The sequence below is a fragment of the Aspergillus tanneri genome, assembly GCF_003426965.1.
Source record: "Aspergillus tanneri strain NIH1004 chromosome Unknown AapTan_6_pilon_pilon_pilon, whole genome shotgun sequence".
In the NCBI taxonomy this organism is placed as follows: domain Eukaryota; kingdom Fungi; phylum Ascomycota; class Eurotiomycetes; order Eurotiales; family Aspergillaceae; genus Aspergillus; species Aspergillus tanneri.
Genome location: NW_022984633.1, coordinates 657,567 through 673,424, shown reverse-complemented (window position 1 = coordinate 673,424; position 15,858 = coordinate 657,567). Strand labels below are relative to the sequence as shown.

General features: G+C 44.3%; 2 protein-coding genes across 2 annotated transcripts; one reads left to right on the top strand and one right to left on the bottom strand.

Annotated features, from left to right (window-relative positions):
* Window positions 1-8,348: 8,348 nt before the first annotated feature.
* ATNIH1004_008271 (uncharacterized protein) lies at window positions 8,349-9,017 on the top strand (the record flags this gene model as incomplete). The annotated part of the gene is made up of 3 exons (XM_033572882.1): window positions 8,349-8,475; window positions 8,530-8,735; window positions 8,787-9,017. 3 exons carry the CDS (start codon window positions 8,349-8,351, stop codon window positions 9,015-9,017), a joined length of 564 nt encoding a protein of 187 aa, XP_033423434.1.
* Window positions 9,018-9,505: 488 nt separating this feature from the next.
* ATNIH1004_008270 (uncharacterized protein) lies at window positions 9,506-14,669 on the bottom strand (the record flags this gene model as incomplete). The annotated part of the gene is made up of 4 exons (XM_033572881.1): window positions 9,506-10,551; window positions 10,730-10,849; window positions 10,932-13,631; window positions 13,694-14,669. 4 exons carry the CDS (start codon window positions 14,667-14,669, stop codon window positions 9,506-9,508), a joined length of 4,842 nt encoding a protein of 1,613 aa, XP_033423433.1.
* Between the last annotated feature and the right edge of the window lie 1,189 nt (window positions 14,670-15,858).

Genomic DNA, 15,858 nt, shown 5'->3' with positions numbered 1-15,858 from the left:
CCAACACCTCCGGAAACACCAGAAGCTTCATTCAATCCAGCGTCATTATTTGCATCGGCATTTTGCAGCGAATCCACTAGCCCACCAGCAACTCCGAAATTATCAAGACATCTGCGGACGTGGAAGGCAACATTCCTAGCAGGACGACTTATTCAACCTGTTCGAAGACATAAAGAAAAAGACGATCAGCAAAGCAACATTGGAACGACTCCAGAGATGCCCAGGTGGCCTATCCAAAATACACCGTCGGAATTTGCCTCCAGAACCAGTATGGCATAGAGACCTGGAAGATCATCCACTAGGATCTCTGTTTAAACAAGCAGAAGAGGATCATCTCAAAGGTCATAGAGATATGAGGACCTGGGAAGAGATACGAAGATCCACCTGCTTAGGCAAACAAGTCCTAGATTGCAAATGGGTGTATGTGTATAAATTCGACAAGCACGGCAGATTTCAAAAGTGCAAGGCTCGACTAGTTGTCCGTGGAGATAACAAAAGGACCGTACAGATGATCTATATGCAGCGACATTAGCTATTCGATCATTTAGGACTTTGATGTCTCTTGCGGCCCGTTTTGATCTTGAATTAATTCAATATGATATCACAAATGCATTTGTTAATGCAGATGTGGATGAGGATGTCTTTATGCGGATGCCTCCTGGTTATAGAGTGCCTGGAAGACTGCTAAAGCTAAAGAAAGCCCTCTTTGGACTAAAGCAGTCCCCAGTTCTGTGGCAAAGATTGTTCACAAAGAGCCTTCAAGATCTAGGATTTAAATCTATCCCACATGAGCCATGTTGCCTAGCCAAAGGAGATATCCTTATATTCTTCTATGTGGATGATATTGTCTGCGCTTTTAGAAAGGAAAGCAAGAAGAAAATGGAAGAAATTATCCAAAGGCTTCAAAACCAGTATAAGATGACTGGAGGCGATAAACTGAAATGGTTTCTAGGGATAGAAATAATCCGGGATAGAAAGAGGCATCTAATATGGCTAAGTCAGTCCTCATATATAGATAAGATTGCTAACCTTTCAGAGTCAGAGCCAAAAGGTTATATCCTTATTCCAATGACTCAAGAGAAGTATCTCTATATTCGAGTGCAGCAAGCTATCAAAGCATCCACCGATATCAACGAAAGATTGGTTCCTTAATGTATGCTGCAGTTGTGACTCGTCCAGATATAGCTTTTGCAGTATCAAAGCTATCCCAATTCCTCACCAACCCAAGTCCGGAACACCACAAAGCAGCAGATCAGGTGCTTAAGTACCTAAAAAGGACTCAAGATCTAGCTCTGCAGCTGGGGGGTGGAGATAATTATATCCTATATAGTGATGCATCCTTCGCAGACAACAAGGACAGAAGAAGTTCGCAAGGGTATATTATTCAACTATTCGGAGGGACCGTGGGATGGAGAGCGAATAAGCAGGCAACTGTGACAACATCTACAACTGAAGCAGAGCTATTAGCATTATCGCAAGCAGCGAGGGAAGGGATGTTTATGGAGAGACTTCTAAGGGATCTGCAACTTCACCTGGATAATCATCAAGTTCACATTCTATGTGATAATATGCAGACAATCCGACTTGTTAATGAGGACATCAACCGACTGCAAACACGGCTTCGTCATGTGGACATCCATAATCACTGGCTAAGGCAAGAGGCAGAGTCAGGAAGGATCCAAATTGAATATTGCCCCACCAACAAGATGTTGGCAGATGGACTCACCAAGGCGCTTCCAAGGGAGAAATTCGAGCTATTTGTGAAGCAGCTTGGTCTAGTTGACATATCTAGGCAGAGGACAAAAGGGGAGGATGAAAATCATCGACATTTTGATGAATTTGATGATATTCTGTGTGGAGAATGAATATGGGAATAGCTTCAAGTTCAGGTTCAAAGGATGTTTTGGAACCTGAGGGGGTGTGTCAGAATAAAGCTAGTCCATATTGGGACATCATGTGAATATATATACCCAATACTCCTCATAGAGGGGTTGGGCAGAGAATCCTTCTGAATACAACAACTTCATACCCCCCATATAATCTAACAGATACACACCCTTGATGCTTGCTGCAGAGCTAGGGCACGCCGGGCTTGCCTCACTTCTAGAGAACGATGGTGCTGCTCCAAATATTAAGGAAATGTGTGAACAACCGAGTAAATACCCAAGATTTGCGGGAACTATGGGCAGCTGACAATGCTAGGCAGTAGTTATACCAGAAAGGTACAAGGAAGGTTGGAAGCCACTACGAGAAATGAGTCGTGTGTACTCACATATACAATGAGGTTTCGCTAAGTATATCTATTATGCGATGAGATACGAACGGTCAGCACTGCTCTAGAGTCGGAAGGTTACTTTATGGACTGTACTATGCAGTGACTCTACCTCAACATTTGTCGCCTCAAAATTGATAAAATTGCTACCGGTCTCTCCTCAACACGCCACGTCCCAATACTTCAAAATCGGGCCACATTTTCAGGAGATATCCTACACTAAAATCAATTGGGACAAACCTCGTTTCTTCGTTCCCTATTGACTGCAGACATAGCGGTTCTAGGTGGCGGGAAATCTGCGGCGGATGCCGTCTACTCATTCGCTAAGGCAGGCAAACATGTGTCTTGGATCGTGCGGAAAGTCGACGCGGGCCAGCCGCTCCTATAGGAGCGGTCAGCCAAGGTCTATATAAAAACTCTGTGGAATTGTTCGATACGCGGATGATATCGATGATAGTCCTGTCGATCTTTGACTCGAATTCAATTTCCGCCCACCTGTTGCAACAGACTAGACTAGAGGGAAGGATTGTGGACTTGGTCTGGGAGACAGCTGACCGACTCAATCGGATTGTTGCTATGTGTCAGACGAGGAAAGGAGCGGGAAGCTGGTTTGAGAACCTGGAACCCGATAGCCTGTAGGTACTGCAATGAGACATGCTGAAGAGTTGTTTTCCTCTAGCCAGATGGTGAGCTGACCTGAGAATTGCAGCTTGTTCTGGCAAAGCCAAGGAAGTGGAATTTCACAGTATCCAGATTTCTGGCGAGTAATTGCAGACAAGGTTGATGTTTACCGCGCAGACATTATTTCCATCGATGCCAAGAATGTAGAGTTCTCCGATTCCTCAGAATATTCCACCAGATATCCTCGTTTGCGCCACTGGCTGGGAGCCTTCCCTGAGTTTCATCGCCCCTGAAGATCGAGTGAATTCGGTCTTCCAGTGCCTCTCTCTGACGATTCGCCTTTAAATGCCCTGAAATGGCGAGACATAGACGCTGCTGCTCGTCATTGAATATTCCACTTAGTTAGGGGACGTAGCACCCTGTCATAAACAATAAAGTGTAACCTCTCCATATCGGCTGTATAAGGCTATGACATCATTTCAAATAACGAGAAAATTCTCTTCCTAGGGTGTGTCCAAGTTGGGAATAATTTTATGGCTGCCGAAAGCCAAGCTCTATAGGCTATAGCATACTTTAGGCGGGCGATCACATTTACCAGCAAAGAGAGAGATGAAGAAAGAAGTAGCGGAGACAACCGCATGGATTAGATTACGATATTCCGATCAAGGATGGGATGGAACATTTTATTACTTTGACTTGGCACAATATGTGGACGTTTACTGCGCCAGGTTTGCTTGAAGTCATATCGACGGTCATGGCCGATGAGCCAAGTGGTGCCCGTTATGGCTAGGGATTTGAAGCCCTTGGTGCAGGAGTACATCACCAGAGCTAATAGTCGAAGCCCACCCGACGGTTAAAAAATGTTCCTTCCATCCTCTGTGATTTTTATCCCTAGATGACCAACTTGCTGGAATCGGACCTACGATGCATTCAAGCTCCCTCTCGAAGCATTATTAATTCCCTGTGTATATGACGCGATTTACGGCCATTATGCAAGATCGCCCTTATTCAAAAACCTAAAGCTGAAAGCAACTTCCAAGCGGGTCCGGCAAATATTGAACTATAAATTTAGAAAATTGATTCAAAATCGGATCCCCACAGTAGGGTTTGGAGGCCAAGGGTAGGCATAGAAGTTTTAATATTAGTCGCATGTTTTCCTCGGTACGCAAGTATGTCTAAAGTTGGCAGAGAGTTACGGTGAAGAGTGTGTGCAAACTTGAGAACATCAAAAGATACAAGGAGAGTTGACATTCCATCAGCTCAAAATGAGCTAAAGTGACTTGAAGTGAGCCCTTCGTCACAACAACCAAGCTTTCTCTGTTAGTTTCCTGTTCTATATATAATTTATCGTCCATTTACATATAGTCATCTAAAAATAACTGTGGAAAATGAAATCATCCCCCTTATCAGTAAGCATTTTGCTGAAGCTTCGGAAAAAATCAAACAACCAACTTTGGCTAGTCGGGAGGAATTTATCGCAACCTTCAATAGAGACCATCGACCCTCGGCAAAAATTTACCGATGATTTGTTTACCCGATGTTCTGGATAAAGAAGTTTCAAGAAGTGAGCTGTTTCCAGCCTCAGAACTACATCTGAGCACTTTCTGCTGCGGTAGCCGGTGCCCCTATTGTAACGATATCCTTTCCGACCTACAAGCGAGGATGAATTATTTCTTAAAAGATGTCATCTTAGTCGCAACGTTACCCGAGTTACCTGATTATCTTCTCGAACTGCGAGTGTATTGCCTTTAAGGAATGGTGATAAAATGTACGATTACGACCCTTCTTTATTCTTGGCGGCTTGACGGATCGGCTAGTATCTCGTGATGTTACCACGCGAAAAAATCAGTAAATGTCGGTCAGCTAAATACGCGTATGAGCTAGTATCACCGATCATATAATGATAATATGGATCTGCATTGAAGAATGAGGTCTCTAAGGTCTCTAACTATCTGAATCTATCTGGGAGAGCTGGATAAAAAGGTGAAAAACAAAGGAATAAAGTCGGACCGAGCGGATGCTGAATACCGTACCCGATCACATGATGACCGTTTTCACCACTCGCCCGATTTTTTGGGTTAACCACAAATGCAGAGATGAAGCCATACAGCCACAACAAAATGATAAAATAAGTATATTTTTTGGTGGAGTAGAATAAAGTATATAAAGAAGCTATGTAGCTAATTTTTAGTGTCGCGGAATCGCTCAGGAAGCCGTATTTGCCTTCCACGCCTATTTACAGTAATAGGTGTCTCTTCCACTTCTTGCACATTTTTCATATCAATATCTTCCTTTTCCTTTGCTGTAGCCGGCCCTATAGCCTTCTTCTTATCCTTATTAGCTTGTTTGATGTCATTTTGAAGCTGTATAGCAGCTTGTTTTGCGGCCTTCTCCTCTTCTTTCCGGTGTCTTTTTTTCCTCTGCTTCCTGCATCCGCACACTCTTATTAAAAGCCCTTATTCTCTTTCGTTCTTCAATCAAGCATTGTTTCTCTTCCTTCTCCTGCTGCCGACGTATCTTATCTTCCTCTTTAGCAGCTCTAGCAAGGCGTTGAGCTTCTTCCTTCTCAGCCTGAGCATTACGGGCTTGTTAAACCTTATTAGGACTGTAGAAGATTGCATTGCCATCCTCTGGGGCCTGAAGTTAAAGTTGTAAAGGTTTGCCACGCTTTCGCTTCTTCTTCTCATTCTGTAGGGCGTTTTTGACGCCCGTAAGTTGTAGTTTAAGAAGAATATTCTCGGTAGAAAGATGCATCATGGTATTATTTAATTTCCGGACCCTCTGGTCATAAACATCAGAAACCACTTGCTTAAGAAGCTTTTCAATACGACGCCAGTCTTCTGCCTTTAAAATAGATTGTGATGACTCACTAGATGAAGGTCTTTCATCTTCTTTTTTTTTGGTAAAGCGTGCCAAAACAATCTCCGGATCCCAAGGATGTAAACCAACTTTTTCCATGAACTGTTAATATTTTCGATTAAAAAGCCTTGTTCCAACTTGGCCAAAAGAGTCTAAAAAAGTCCGCTTTAAAGATGGCTCCATCCTTGACATTCATGCATAAATTCTTCCATTTGTTACTGTATGCCTGGGAAAGAGGACCAAAAAGACCAAATAAGTGGCTGAAGACTGTGTGTTGAATGAGGTGGGTAAATAGCCAAAAGATTTTATTCTTATCACAGAAGTTAATAAACTTCATAGAGATATGGGAGCTGTGACCATCAAGAATTAGAAGCCGCCAACATCTTCTTGCCTTGGCTTTTGTTTCGCGGTTAAATATAGTTGTTAACCATGCGTATCCCAGCTCATTATTTGTCCAGCCACTTGGTGATGATGTAAAGAAGCAGTGGTGGTTATTAGGATTAAAATCCTGAAGCCATGTATCTTGAATATGTCCAGACACAGCCTGGTAAATTAGACCAGGTAACAGAGATGTCCCATCGGCGCAAATACAGGCAATTGTAGTAATCCACTCTCTATTTCCATCTTAAAGTCGTTGTTTAAGCCCTTCCTGCTCATACCGGCGTCGTGAAAAGATTCTTTTGCCTTTTAACAGCACTCCAATAAGAAAACCTTTCTCATCCATGTTGTACATATCTCCAGGCTTAATCCCATATTCCTCAATCTTTCGGGCCATAAGTTCAAAATATAGTGCATATTTATATGCCGAATCAGCCCGCTTGCGTGAGGAATCAAGTGCCGGTAGTATAGTGAGTAACAAGCTTATTATTATGTCTCTTTAAAAAGCGGTACGGCCATGACTTTCCAGGCTTGATTCCAGTAATTTCCTTGGCGAAATTTCGTAGCATTGAATGGGATGGTGGAAGGCCACGTTCAGTAAGAGTATTTATTAATTTAATAAGCTCTTTTGACTGTTGGTTGTTGAGGAGAGACTGATTTTCATGATGCTCTTGTAAATGGCTCTGTATACCGCGGTGGTGTCTTGACAGGGTTGACCGGTTAACCCCATGCTTTTCAGCTAATTTTGTATAATTTATTTTTTCTCCTGGTTTCAGGGATTCTATATCTGCAAGCGCTTTTTCAATTGAGTCCATATTGATGGTGTTGTAGCCTTCTGAAATGTGTGCAAAAAGTCGGTGTGTTGGCGAAAAGCGGGCGAGTGGTGAAAACGGTCATCATGTGATCGGGTACGGTAATAGGTAATATTAGCCCAGTTTGGTCGATAGTAATTACTATACGCAAAGAAGCGCGGTACTATACGCAACCCTACCCTGATAGTCCATATGTCTTCGGAGCCTGCCTGTATTGTCATTTTTGATCCTTTCTGGATATGGGCCGAACGGAACCAGCCTTGGTCACACAAGCATTAAGCTAAACCATGGAAAACAGCAGCACCTCAGTGACCTGTATTATCTACTGTACGTTCCTTCAGATATTGGGTCTAGACCAAAGGATCAGTAATTTTGCACGTTCTTCTGTCGACAATTATGGTAATATTGATTAATATTCAGCACCTTTCTCGGTCAGATGTTGTTGATGATCTGTTGGAAGCGATTGCTTTTCTATTGAATGGGTGGCCGGGTGGCCGCTATTACTAAAAGTTAGCTTACATAAATGATGACTAAGCGAGGTCGAAACCGGGGGCAGGAGCCCATGCTTGGCAATATGCTCTAACATGATCCAACATCATCGGATCGCGTATATTTCCTATATTAGTTAGTTTGCATTCTTCATTTGTTTACCTCGCCTTTATAAAAGCGAGATGTTTTGGCAGTTTAGTTGAATCAGAGACCTAATTCAATGAAGGATCGATACTTGCGAATACGCGTAATTTTATGGTTGACACCTTCTTAATCCTTAAATTTTACAGTAATACAACAGTCAACAATAATTCCGTGTATTGACAATATAGCTTCTAAGCTGTTCTATATTACTTACCACTGCCTGGGCAACTGCAGGCACAAGCTGGCTATTTGGCCAGGAGGTTGTTAGCTGTAAGAATCGAGCACTCCTTGGTACTTAAACTAACCACGGTACAAGTGCTAGCTCTCTAAACTGTCTTGGATAGAATACGTGTTATTATTATGACTTGATGATCCAGCCCAACCCTGGTCTGAAGGAACTTATGGAAACCAATGCCCGCAGCGTATCATTCCTGATGGTCTACAGATAGTGGAATAAGCATCTTATTTTTTGTTTTTGTAGAAAAGTAAAAAGAAATGAAAACAAAACAAATGCCGGTGGCTGGTGAATGGAAAAATAATTTTCCGCCACCAGGCTGTCTTCGCCAAGTATAATTACGGAATTATCTGATGGCGTAGAGCTGCGTAGAGCACCACTCAAGAAGGTAGACGGTTAGTGGGGGCTGGTTTGTGGACAGGGATATGTATTGTGTCTAATAACTCTGTTGACGGTAAAGCATAGAAGCTCGCGAAAGCATAGAAGCTCGCGAGACCTTAGACCGGGAATCTTAAACCTGTAGATATAAGATATCGACATGCTTGTCGGATGGCTTGGACCCCGAAAAGATATGGAGGGCTTAGAAACTAGTGCACCCAGTGATTCAAACCAGAGACAGGCTTTCTGGCGTGCAAAATGCCGGGTGCGTCTCTCTGCCCACATTGGTATGGTCCCCTTGCCTTGATCTTCTTTGTGGATGTGTACAAATAGAACTATAGAGGAGGCTTTAGGGTTACGAATAAAACCGGACGATGTCCGGCTGAAACCAGATGAAGAAACGCGATATGAGTGGCAAATCGAGGATCCTACATTGTTGCCATTTTCTCATAAACAACTGAGCAACCACTCCGTTGGGGCATACATGGCACTCTACTATGGAGTAGGTAAGTCATTTCGCGCTGTTGAACATGACAGGTCACCCAAGGTCAGTGAACATATTTTCCCATCTGTATCCTCGAGCTGACCATTCAGCCAGAGACCCTTAGACCTCCCTCTCCAAGACCGGATGTATGCACTAGAGGTTAAGAACAAGAATACAACCGAGGAATTAAAAGTGACAAAAGAACAGCTTGGAGCGCTGGAGAAGGAAATCACGTTCTTGGAGAAGGAGAACACATCCCTGGAGAGTGAAAAAGCAGCCCTGGAGAAGGAAAACACAGCCCTGAAAGAGAGCGTACGGGAATATGAAGAGTGCATAGCCAAGTAAAAGACGGAGTTGGAAGATAAAATCGGTACTTAGCAGGCGGCGCACAAATGGATGTCCATGGCTGCCTGCTTCCAAGCTCAATGCTCTACCGAGCTTAACCAAGCCATATCCTTTCTCGAAAGCCTCAAGACAGACATTTCACCGGATTGCGTGCCAAAGACCTCAATGTGATGACAGTTCGTTCTTTTTTCTTTTCTCTTTTACAGATCTTTGCAAAACTAGCTTCCCCTCCAAACTCCTATATATTGATTTCAACTGTGGGGTCCGCGAGATGAGCTGCTCCTAGAACCAATCAAGATGGGATTCCCGCATTAGCCAATGGAATGGCTGTAATACGCTGTAATATACTTCATGAAGAATTGTGGAATCTTTCGCATGTAATTTTCAAACATTATTAAAACAGACAGTACTTACTGAAGGATGTATCTGATTTATGAAGATTGTCAGATGGTAAGCATTGTTCAAGATCATTATAAAAGATGTTGATATCAAAAGCTTGAAGAGACTCTGAGCCTCTTTGTGGGCGGTTCATCAACGTGCAATTGATGGTCCAACAGCATCTGCACAATCTGGTCATGTCCTCCATAAGAAGCAACCTGCAGGGCATTTCCATAATTTCCACCCTGGGCGTTGGCATCAGCTCCTGTGTCCAACAGTATCTGCACAATCTGGTCATGTCCTTCATAAGAAGCAGCCTGCAGGGCATTTCCATAGAATCCACCGTGGGCATTGACATCGGCTCCTTTGTCCAACAGCATCTGCACAATCTGGTTATGTCCTCTAGAAGAAGCAGCCTGCAGGGCATTTCCATAAGTTCTATCCTGGGCGTTGACATCAGCTCCATTGTCTAACAGTATCTGCACAACCTGGATATGTCCTCCAGAAGAAGCAGCCTGCAGGGCATTTCCATACTCTCCACCCTGGGCATTGACATCGGCTCCATTGTCTAACAGTATCTGCACAATCTGGTCATGTCCTCCATAAGAAGCAGCCTGCAGGGCATTTCCATACTCTCCACCCTGGGCATTGACATCGGCTCTATTGTCCAACAGTATCTGCACAATCTGGTTATGTCCTTCATAAGAAGCAGCCTGCAGGGCATTTCCATAGTTTCCACCCTGGGCGTTGACATCGGCTCCTTTGCCCAACAGCATCTGCACAATCTGGTTATATCCTCCAGAAGAAGCAGCCTGCAGGGCATTTCCATAGAATCCACCCTGGGCATTGACATCGGCTCCATTGTCCAACAGTATCTGCACAATCTGGTCATGTCCTTGATAAGAAGCAGCCTGCAGGGCATTTCCATAGAATCCACCCTGGGCATTGACATCGGCTCCATTGTCCAACAGTATCTGCACAATCTGGTCATGTCCTTTATAAGAAGCAGCCTGCAGGGCATTTCCATAGTCTCCACCCTGGGTATTGACATCGGCTCCATTGTCTAACAGTATCTGCACAATCTGGCCATGTCCTTCACAAGAAGCAGCATAGAGGGCATTTTCATAATCTGCACCCTGGGCATTGACATTGGCTCCTTTGTCCAACAGTATCTGCACAATCTGGTCATGTCCTCCAGAAGAAGCAGCATAGAGGGCATTTTCATATTCTCCACCCCTGGGCGTTGATATCGGCTCCTTTGTCTAACAGCATCTGCACAATCTGGCCATGTCCTCCAGAAGAAGCAGCCTGCAGGGCATTTCTATAATACCCACCCTGGGTTTTGACATGGGCTCCTTTGTCTAACAGCATCTGCACAATCTGGTCATGTCCTTTAGAAGAAGCAGCCTGCAGGGCATTTCTATAGAATCCACCCTGGGCGTTGACATCAGCTCCTGTGTCCAACAGTATCTGCACAATCTGGTCATGTCCTTCATAAGAAGCAAGCAGCCTGCAGGGCATTTCCATAATTTCCACCCTGGGCGTTGACATCGGCTCCATTGTCTAACAGCATCTGCACAATCTGGCCATGTCCTTCACAAGAAGCAGCCTGCAGGGCATTTCCATAGAATCCACCCTGGGTATTGACATCGGCTCCTTTGCCCAACAGCATCTGCACAATCTGGTTATATCCTCCAGAAGAAGCAGCATAGAGGGCATTTTTATAATCTGCACCCTGGGCATTGACATCGGCTCCTTTGTCTAACAGCATCTGCACAATCTGGACATGTCCTTTATAAGAAGCAGCCTGCAGGGCATTTCCATACTCTCCACCCTGGGCATTGACATCGGCTCTATTGTCCAACAGTATCTGCACAATCTGGTTATGTCCTTCATAAGAAGCAGCCTGCAGGGCATTTCCATAGTTTCCACCCTGGGCATTGACATCGGCTCCTTTGCCTAACAGCATCTGCACAATCTGGTTATATCCTCCAGAAGAAGCAGCCTGCAGGGCATTTCCATAGTCTCCACCCTGGGCATTGACATCGGCTCCATTGTCCAACAGTATCTGCACAATCTGGTCATGTCCTCCATAAGAAGCAGCCTGCAGGGCATTTCCATAGAATCCACCCTGGGCATTGACATCGGCTCCATTGTCCAACAGTATCTGCACAATCTGGTCATGTCCTTGATAAGAAGCAGCCTGCAGGGCATTTCCATAGAATCCACCCTGGGCATTGACATTGACATCGGCTCCATTGTCCAACAGCATCTGCACGATCTGGTCATGTCCTCCAGAAGAAGCAGCCCGCAGGGCATTTCCATAGAATCCACCCTGGGCATTGACATCAGCTCCATTGTCTAACAGTATCTGCACAACCTGGTCATATCCTATACAAGAAGCAGCCTGCAGGGCATTTCCATAGTTTCCACCCTGGGCGTTGACATCAGCTCCTTTGTCCAACAGCATTTTCACAGTCTCAGAGTAGCCATTCCATGAGGCCCACATTAAAGCAGTAGTCCCACTGCTATCCTTTTTATTTATAATATTCTCCTCTGATGCAATGATCAATTTCAACACATGGGTATGCCCATTAAAAGCTGCCAGATGTACTGCATCCATTATGGGGTCACGCCTACCTGGCATAACAGCTTTCCAAAATATAGGGAACCACATTTCAAATCTCCCTGTGGTGGTGCTGTATACACCGTGTGCCAGATTAACCATTTCTTGCTGTTTTGACGAGGACATCCCTCGAACGTGGTCAGCCCAGTGCTCTGCTGAATATGACAGGAAGCATCGAATATCAGATTCTGTTTGTTCTTGATGATATTCTAGGTCCTCCATTTGCAAGTATCGAATACAGATTTGTGACATTTCACTATCTGCGTCTGGCAATTCGAAGGAGTACTCTGAGATGGTTTTGTTGGCTATGTTTCTCCCAATAAGAAACTCCCTGGCTGTCTGGTGTATAAGATAGATCTTTGAGTTGTTGATAAAAACAAAAAGCCCACAGAGTCGGCGTATTTTGTTACTAAGCCTGGTGGGATCAACCCCAGCTGCTGCGGCAGTTTTCAACTCAGGACTGTCAGCCACACCTAATGCCATGGACATTTCCTCTATTGTCAAAGGACGACGTGCGCCAATAATAATCCGTAGGATCTTCTGCACGATATTTTTTTGACCAGATGGAATCTGATTGAGGATCTTCTCGTACGCGGCGTACACGGATGGGGGTACCAGCACAATTGATTCCTTAGCTGGCCGAAGGCTATTTTGAAAGGTAGTACGGATGTCATCAATGGCCAGGTATAACCACAAATACGTGCGGTGCTGCATCTGGAGAAGCTGATCCTGAACTCGCTGTTCCACATTGGCTGGTAGTCTTGACGTCTCAGCCAACTCTTTTACTTTTACCTTTACAACAAGATCAATCTCCTTATGAATCTGGTCATTCTCCTGCTCTCCTTGAAGACGGATATGCGGAAATAAATCTGTGATAGGTTTAAAATTATTCTGGATGTCATCATAGGGGCGGCTGGTAACAAGAAATTTCAACCAGTTCTGCTGTGTTGGTAAACTGGGTTGGTTATGGAAATCCTTGAGCCTTTGAATAAGTTGGTTCTGGTCCACTGGACGACATTCATCAAGCGCATCAAGCACACAAATAGTCTTTGGAGATGAAGGATCTGATGTCGCTGCTAGAAGAATTCGCCAAAGCTCACCAGTTTCTTGTTGAAGTTTATTCCCATTTTTTTCCCAGGATGGTACTGCATGTCGTAGTAGACCTGGCTGTTGGCTAAAGAGCTGATGTAGTATTGCGCACAGTGCTATAGCAAGACTGTTCTGCTCATCATTATCCTTAAAGAAAAAATAACACATTGATACTGTCGAACTGCCCTCTTGCAAATCATTATCGATAAGTGACTTAGAGAGCACAGATTTCCCACAGCCAGGGTCAGCTGATATCCAGAGAAGGTCACTGCCGCGACTATTCCACCAGCGGAGGTAACATGAATTCTGCAAAGCCCATTGGCATGTTCCTGGTACTCGATTGGGATTAATGTTCTTGTACTGCTCATAGTTTGATATCTTGAATACTTGATGACACTTTTTCTGCTGGTCTGTCAACGCTCGAGCAGTTTGTTCAGTGTGATACCGTTCTTGTTGATTATATGCTCTATCCAATCGTTCATTGGTGCCTTTGACTTTTTTATTTAGATCTTCTAGGGAGCCTATAGAGTGCCATATAAGCAGATCATGTCTTGAATATGAGGCTAATTTGAGTATCACTTACGACAAACATCTGTAGCTAGGCTTTCTTGCGACACTTGGCCTTTCGGTACATAACCCAGGAGTTCTTTAGTGTATGATGCCGCTGCTAAGGCCGCATAGCCTTGCCATTGCTTATTTTTGTGCGAATCAGAATAATCGCAAATACCGCGGATCACAATACAGGGGAAATCCAACATCAATCCTGCCGCCTCCATCTCAAAACACAGTGCCCCAGTTTGCGTGCGGAGCTGTTCCCTTGTCCATCCGTGTTTGATGACGGAATTCCCAGACGCAATAATACCGTAGTGGGGCTGTGGTTCATTGTCCTCGCGCTCATTTCTGTTCTCCTCCCATTCTCTCAGACATCCATCACAGTTGTCTGCAGCAATCGGATGGTCGTGCTTGATCTGAAATAACCGGTCGCTCTGCTGATCAGGTCTGGCAAAGGCTTTCTGGGTTCTTCGGGTTCTCAGAATCGCACGACGGAGATATTCCGGATAGTGGGGATCATCAGTAAGCTCAGCGGCCCTCATAGCAGTAACGGCCGCTAGCAGCGATCTGGGAGGACTGTTCAGAGATCCAGTTCGAGCAAATTTACCATCAACTTCAACTTTGCCCATATCGTACTGAAGCACACCTCCACAGGCACCTGTTGGACAGCTGATCACGATATCACCAAGCCGTATGTCACAAGTGGTGGATGGAATTCCTCCTCCAATGCCAACCATCAAGCCAATCCGTAGCGACTTTGAGAACGTACGGATCATGTTGTTAGCAACTATAGTAGCTGCAGTATTTCCATATTGCCCTGCAGGCAGGCCGGCGATCACGATATAATGTTTGCCGATTCGGCCCAATGTATAGATATTTGGATCTGTTGTATCTTGTTCATCAAGAAATCCGAAACTTTCATCAAGCATTTCCTTGGCTGCTGCTGCCTCGATGGGAAGGGCGCAGATCCACCCGATTTGAAACTCTTCTCGTGGAGGACAAAGCATTGTAATTGTGGCTTGATCAAGATGGTATAGATTGCCCTGATATTGACAATAATTAAACAAATCTTTGAAAGAAGCTGAAAGAGAGACAAAGGTCTGTTAGCTTTACCTCTACTTCTGGACGGATACCAGAATGATATGAAAGGCTATATTGAGAAGATTATTATCCATTAAAGCTCAGCCTTGTCCTAAGAACACGTCAAGGTGGCTGTGGCCGGGGCGGCAAGAGGCGAAATATCATTGGCAGCAATTTACAACCCTGCTCCTTGTCACTGCCAAAAAGATATTCGGAATATTCTTTATTCCATACTTTCATTAAATATACACCTTATTTAAACTGGTCTCTTCTGGTTTTGTTCTGGTTATACCACGCAGACTCATTCAAAAATGAATATTTCAACAAACCACCGAGAGTAGTGACCTTGAATGGAGTGTTCTTGTAAAGGGCTAGAGCCCGTTTGACCTCTCGGGCTATGAATATGGGATCGGCCCGAAGGATTACCCGAACGATCGGCGAAGTCCTCGCTTATATATGTCTTCCCACAGACGAAATTCCTGTATACTAAGTTCGCTCATCCAATTCAATGGCTTAGTTCACTCTATTCAATGCCAATTCCTCTGACCTACTGTAGATTCACAACACGGGCCATTGTCCCTATTGTCCCCGTTGTCCCTATTGTCCCTATTGTCCCTATTGTCCCTATTGTCCCTACTGTCCCTTTTGGCCCTGTTGGCCCCCGACCCATGTCACGTGACTCCTCACTTTGTTTACCGCTCATTTTCCTCTACCTTTCTTCCTTTCTTCCCTTCTTCAACGATTCCTTCTTGTACATAGCCTATCTTATAGGTTCTATGGGTTCAGCCCTTGATACAATAATGGTGTCTGAGCTCTCATCTTGTATTTTAGAGGTAGATTTCCAACGTTTCTCTATATCTTTTAATTTTTTCACGAGTAGTGACGTTTGACATCCGGTACGTATATTAGACCATCCATTTTGACTGTGCGACGTGATACGGTGGTAGAATTAGAAGGTCTTTTTCTTGACTCTAAAGCTTCATCTAACGCAACCGACGTCATTGCATTTTGTTCTGCCTGAGTCAATGCACCACGAAAGATTCGATCAATTGTAGGAGATAGCTCTGTTTTTGACCTCCGAACAACCATAATCTCCTGCCTAATCGAGCGAAGAGT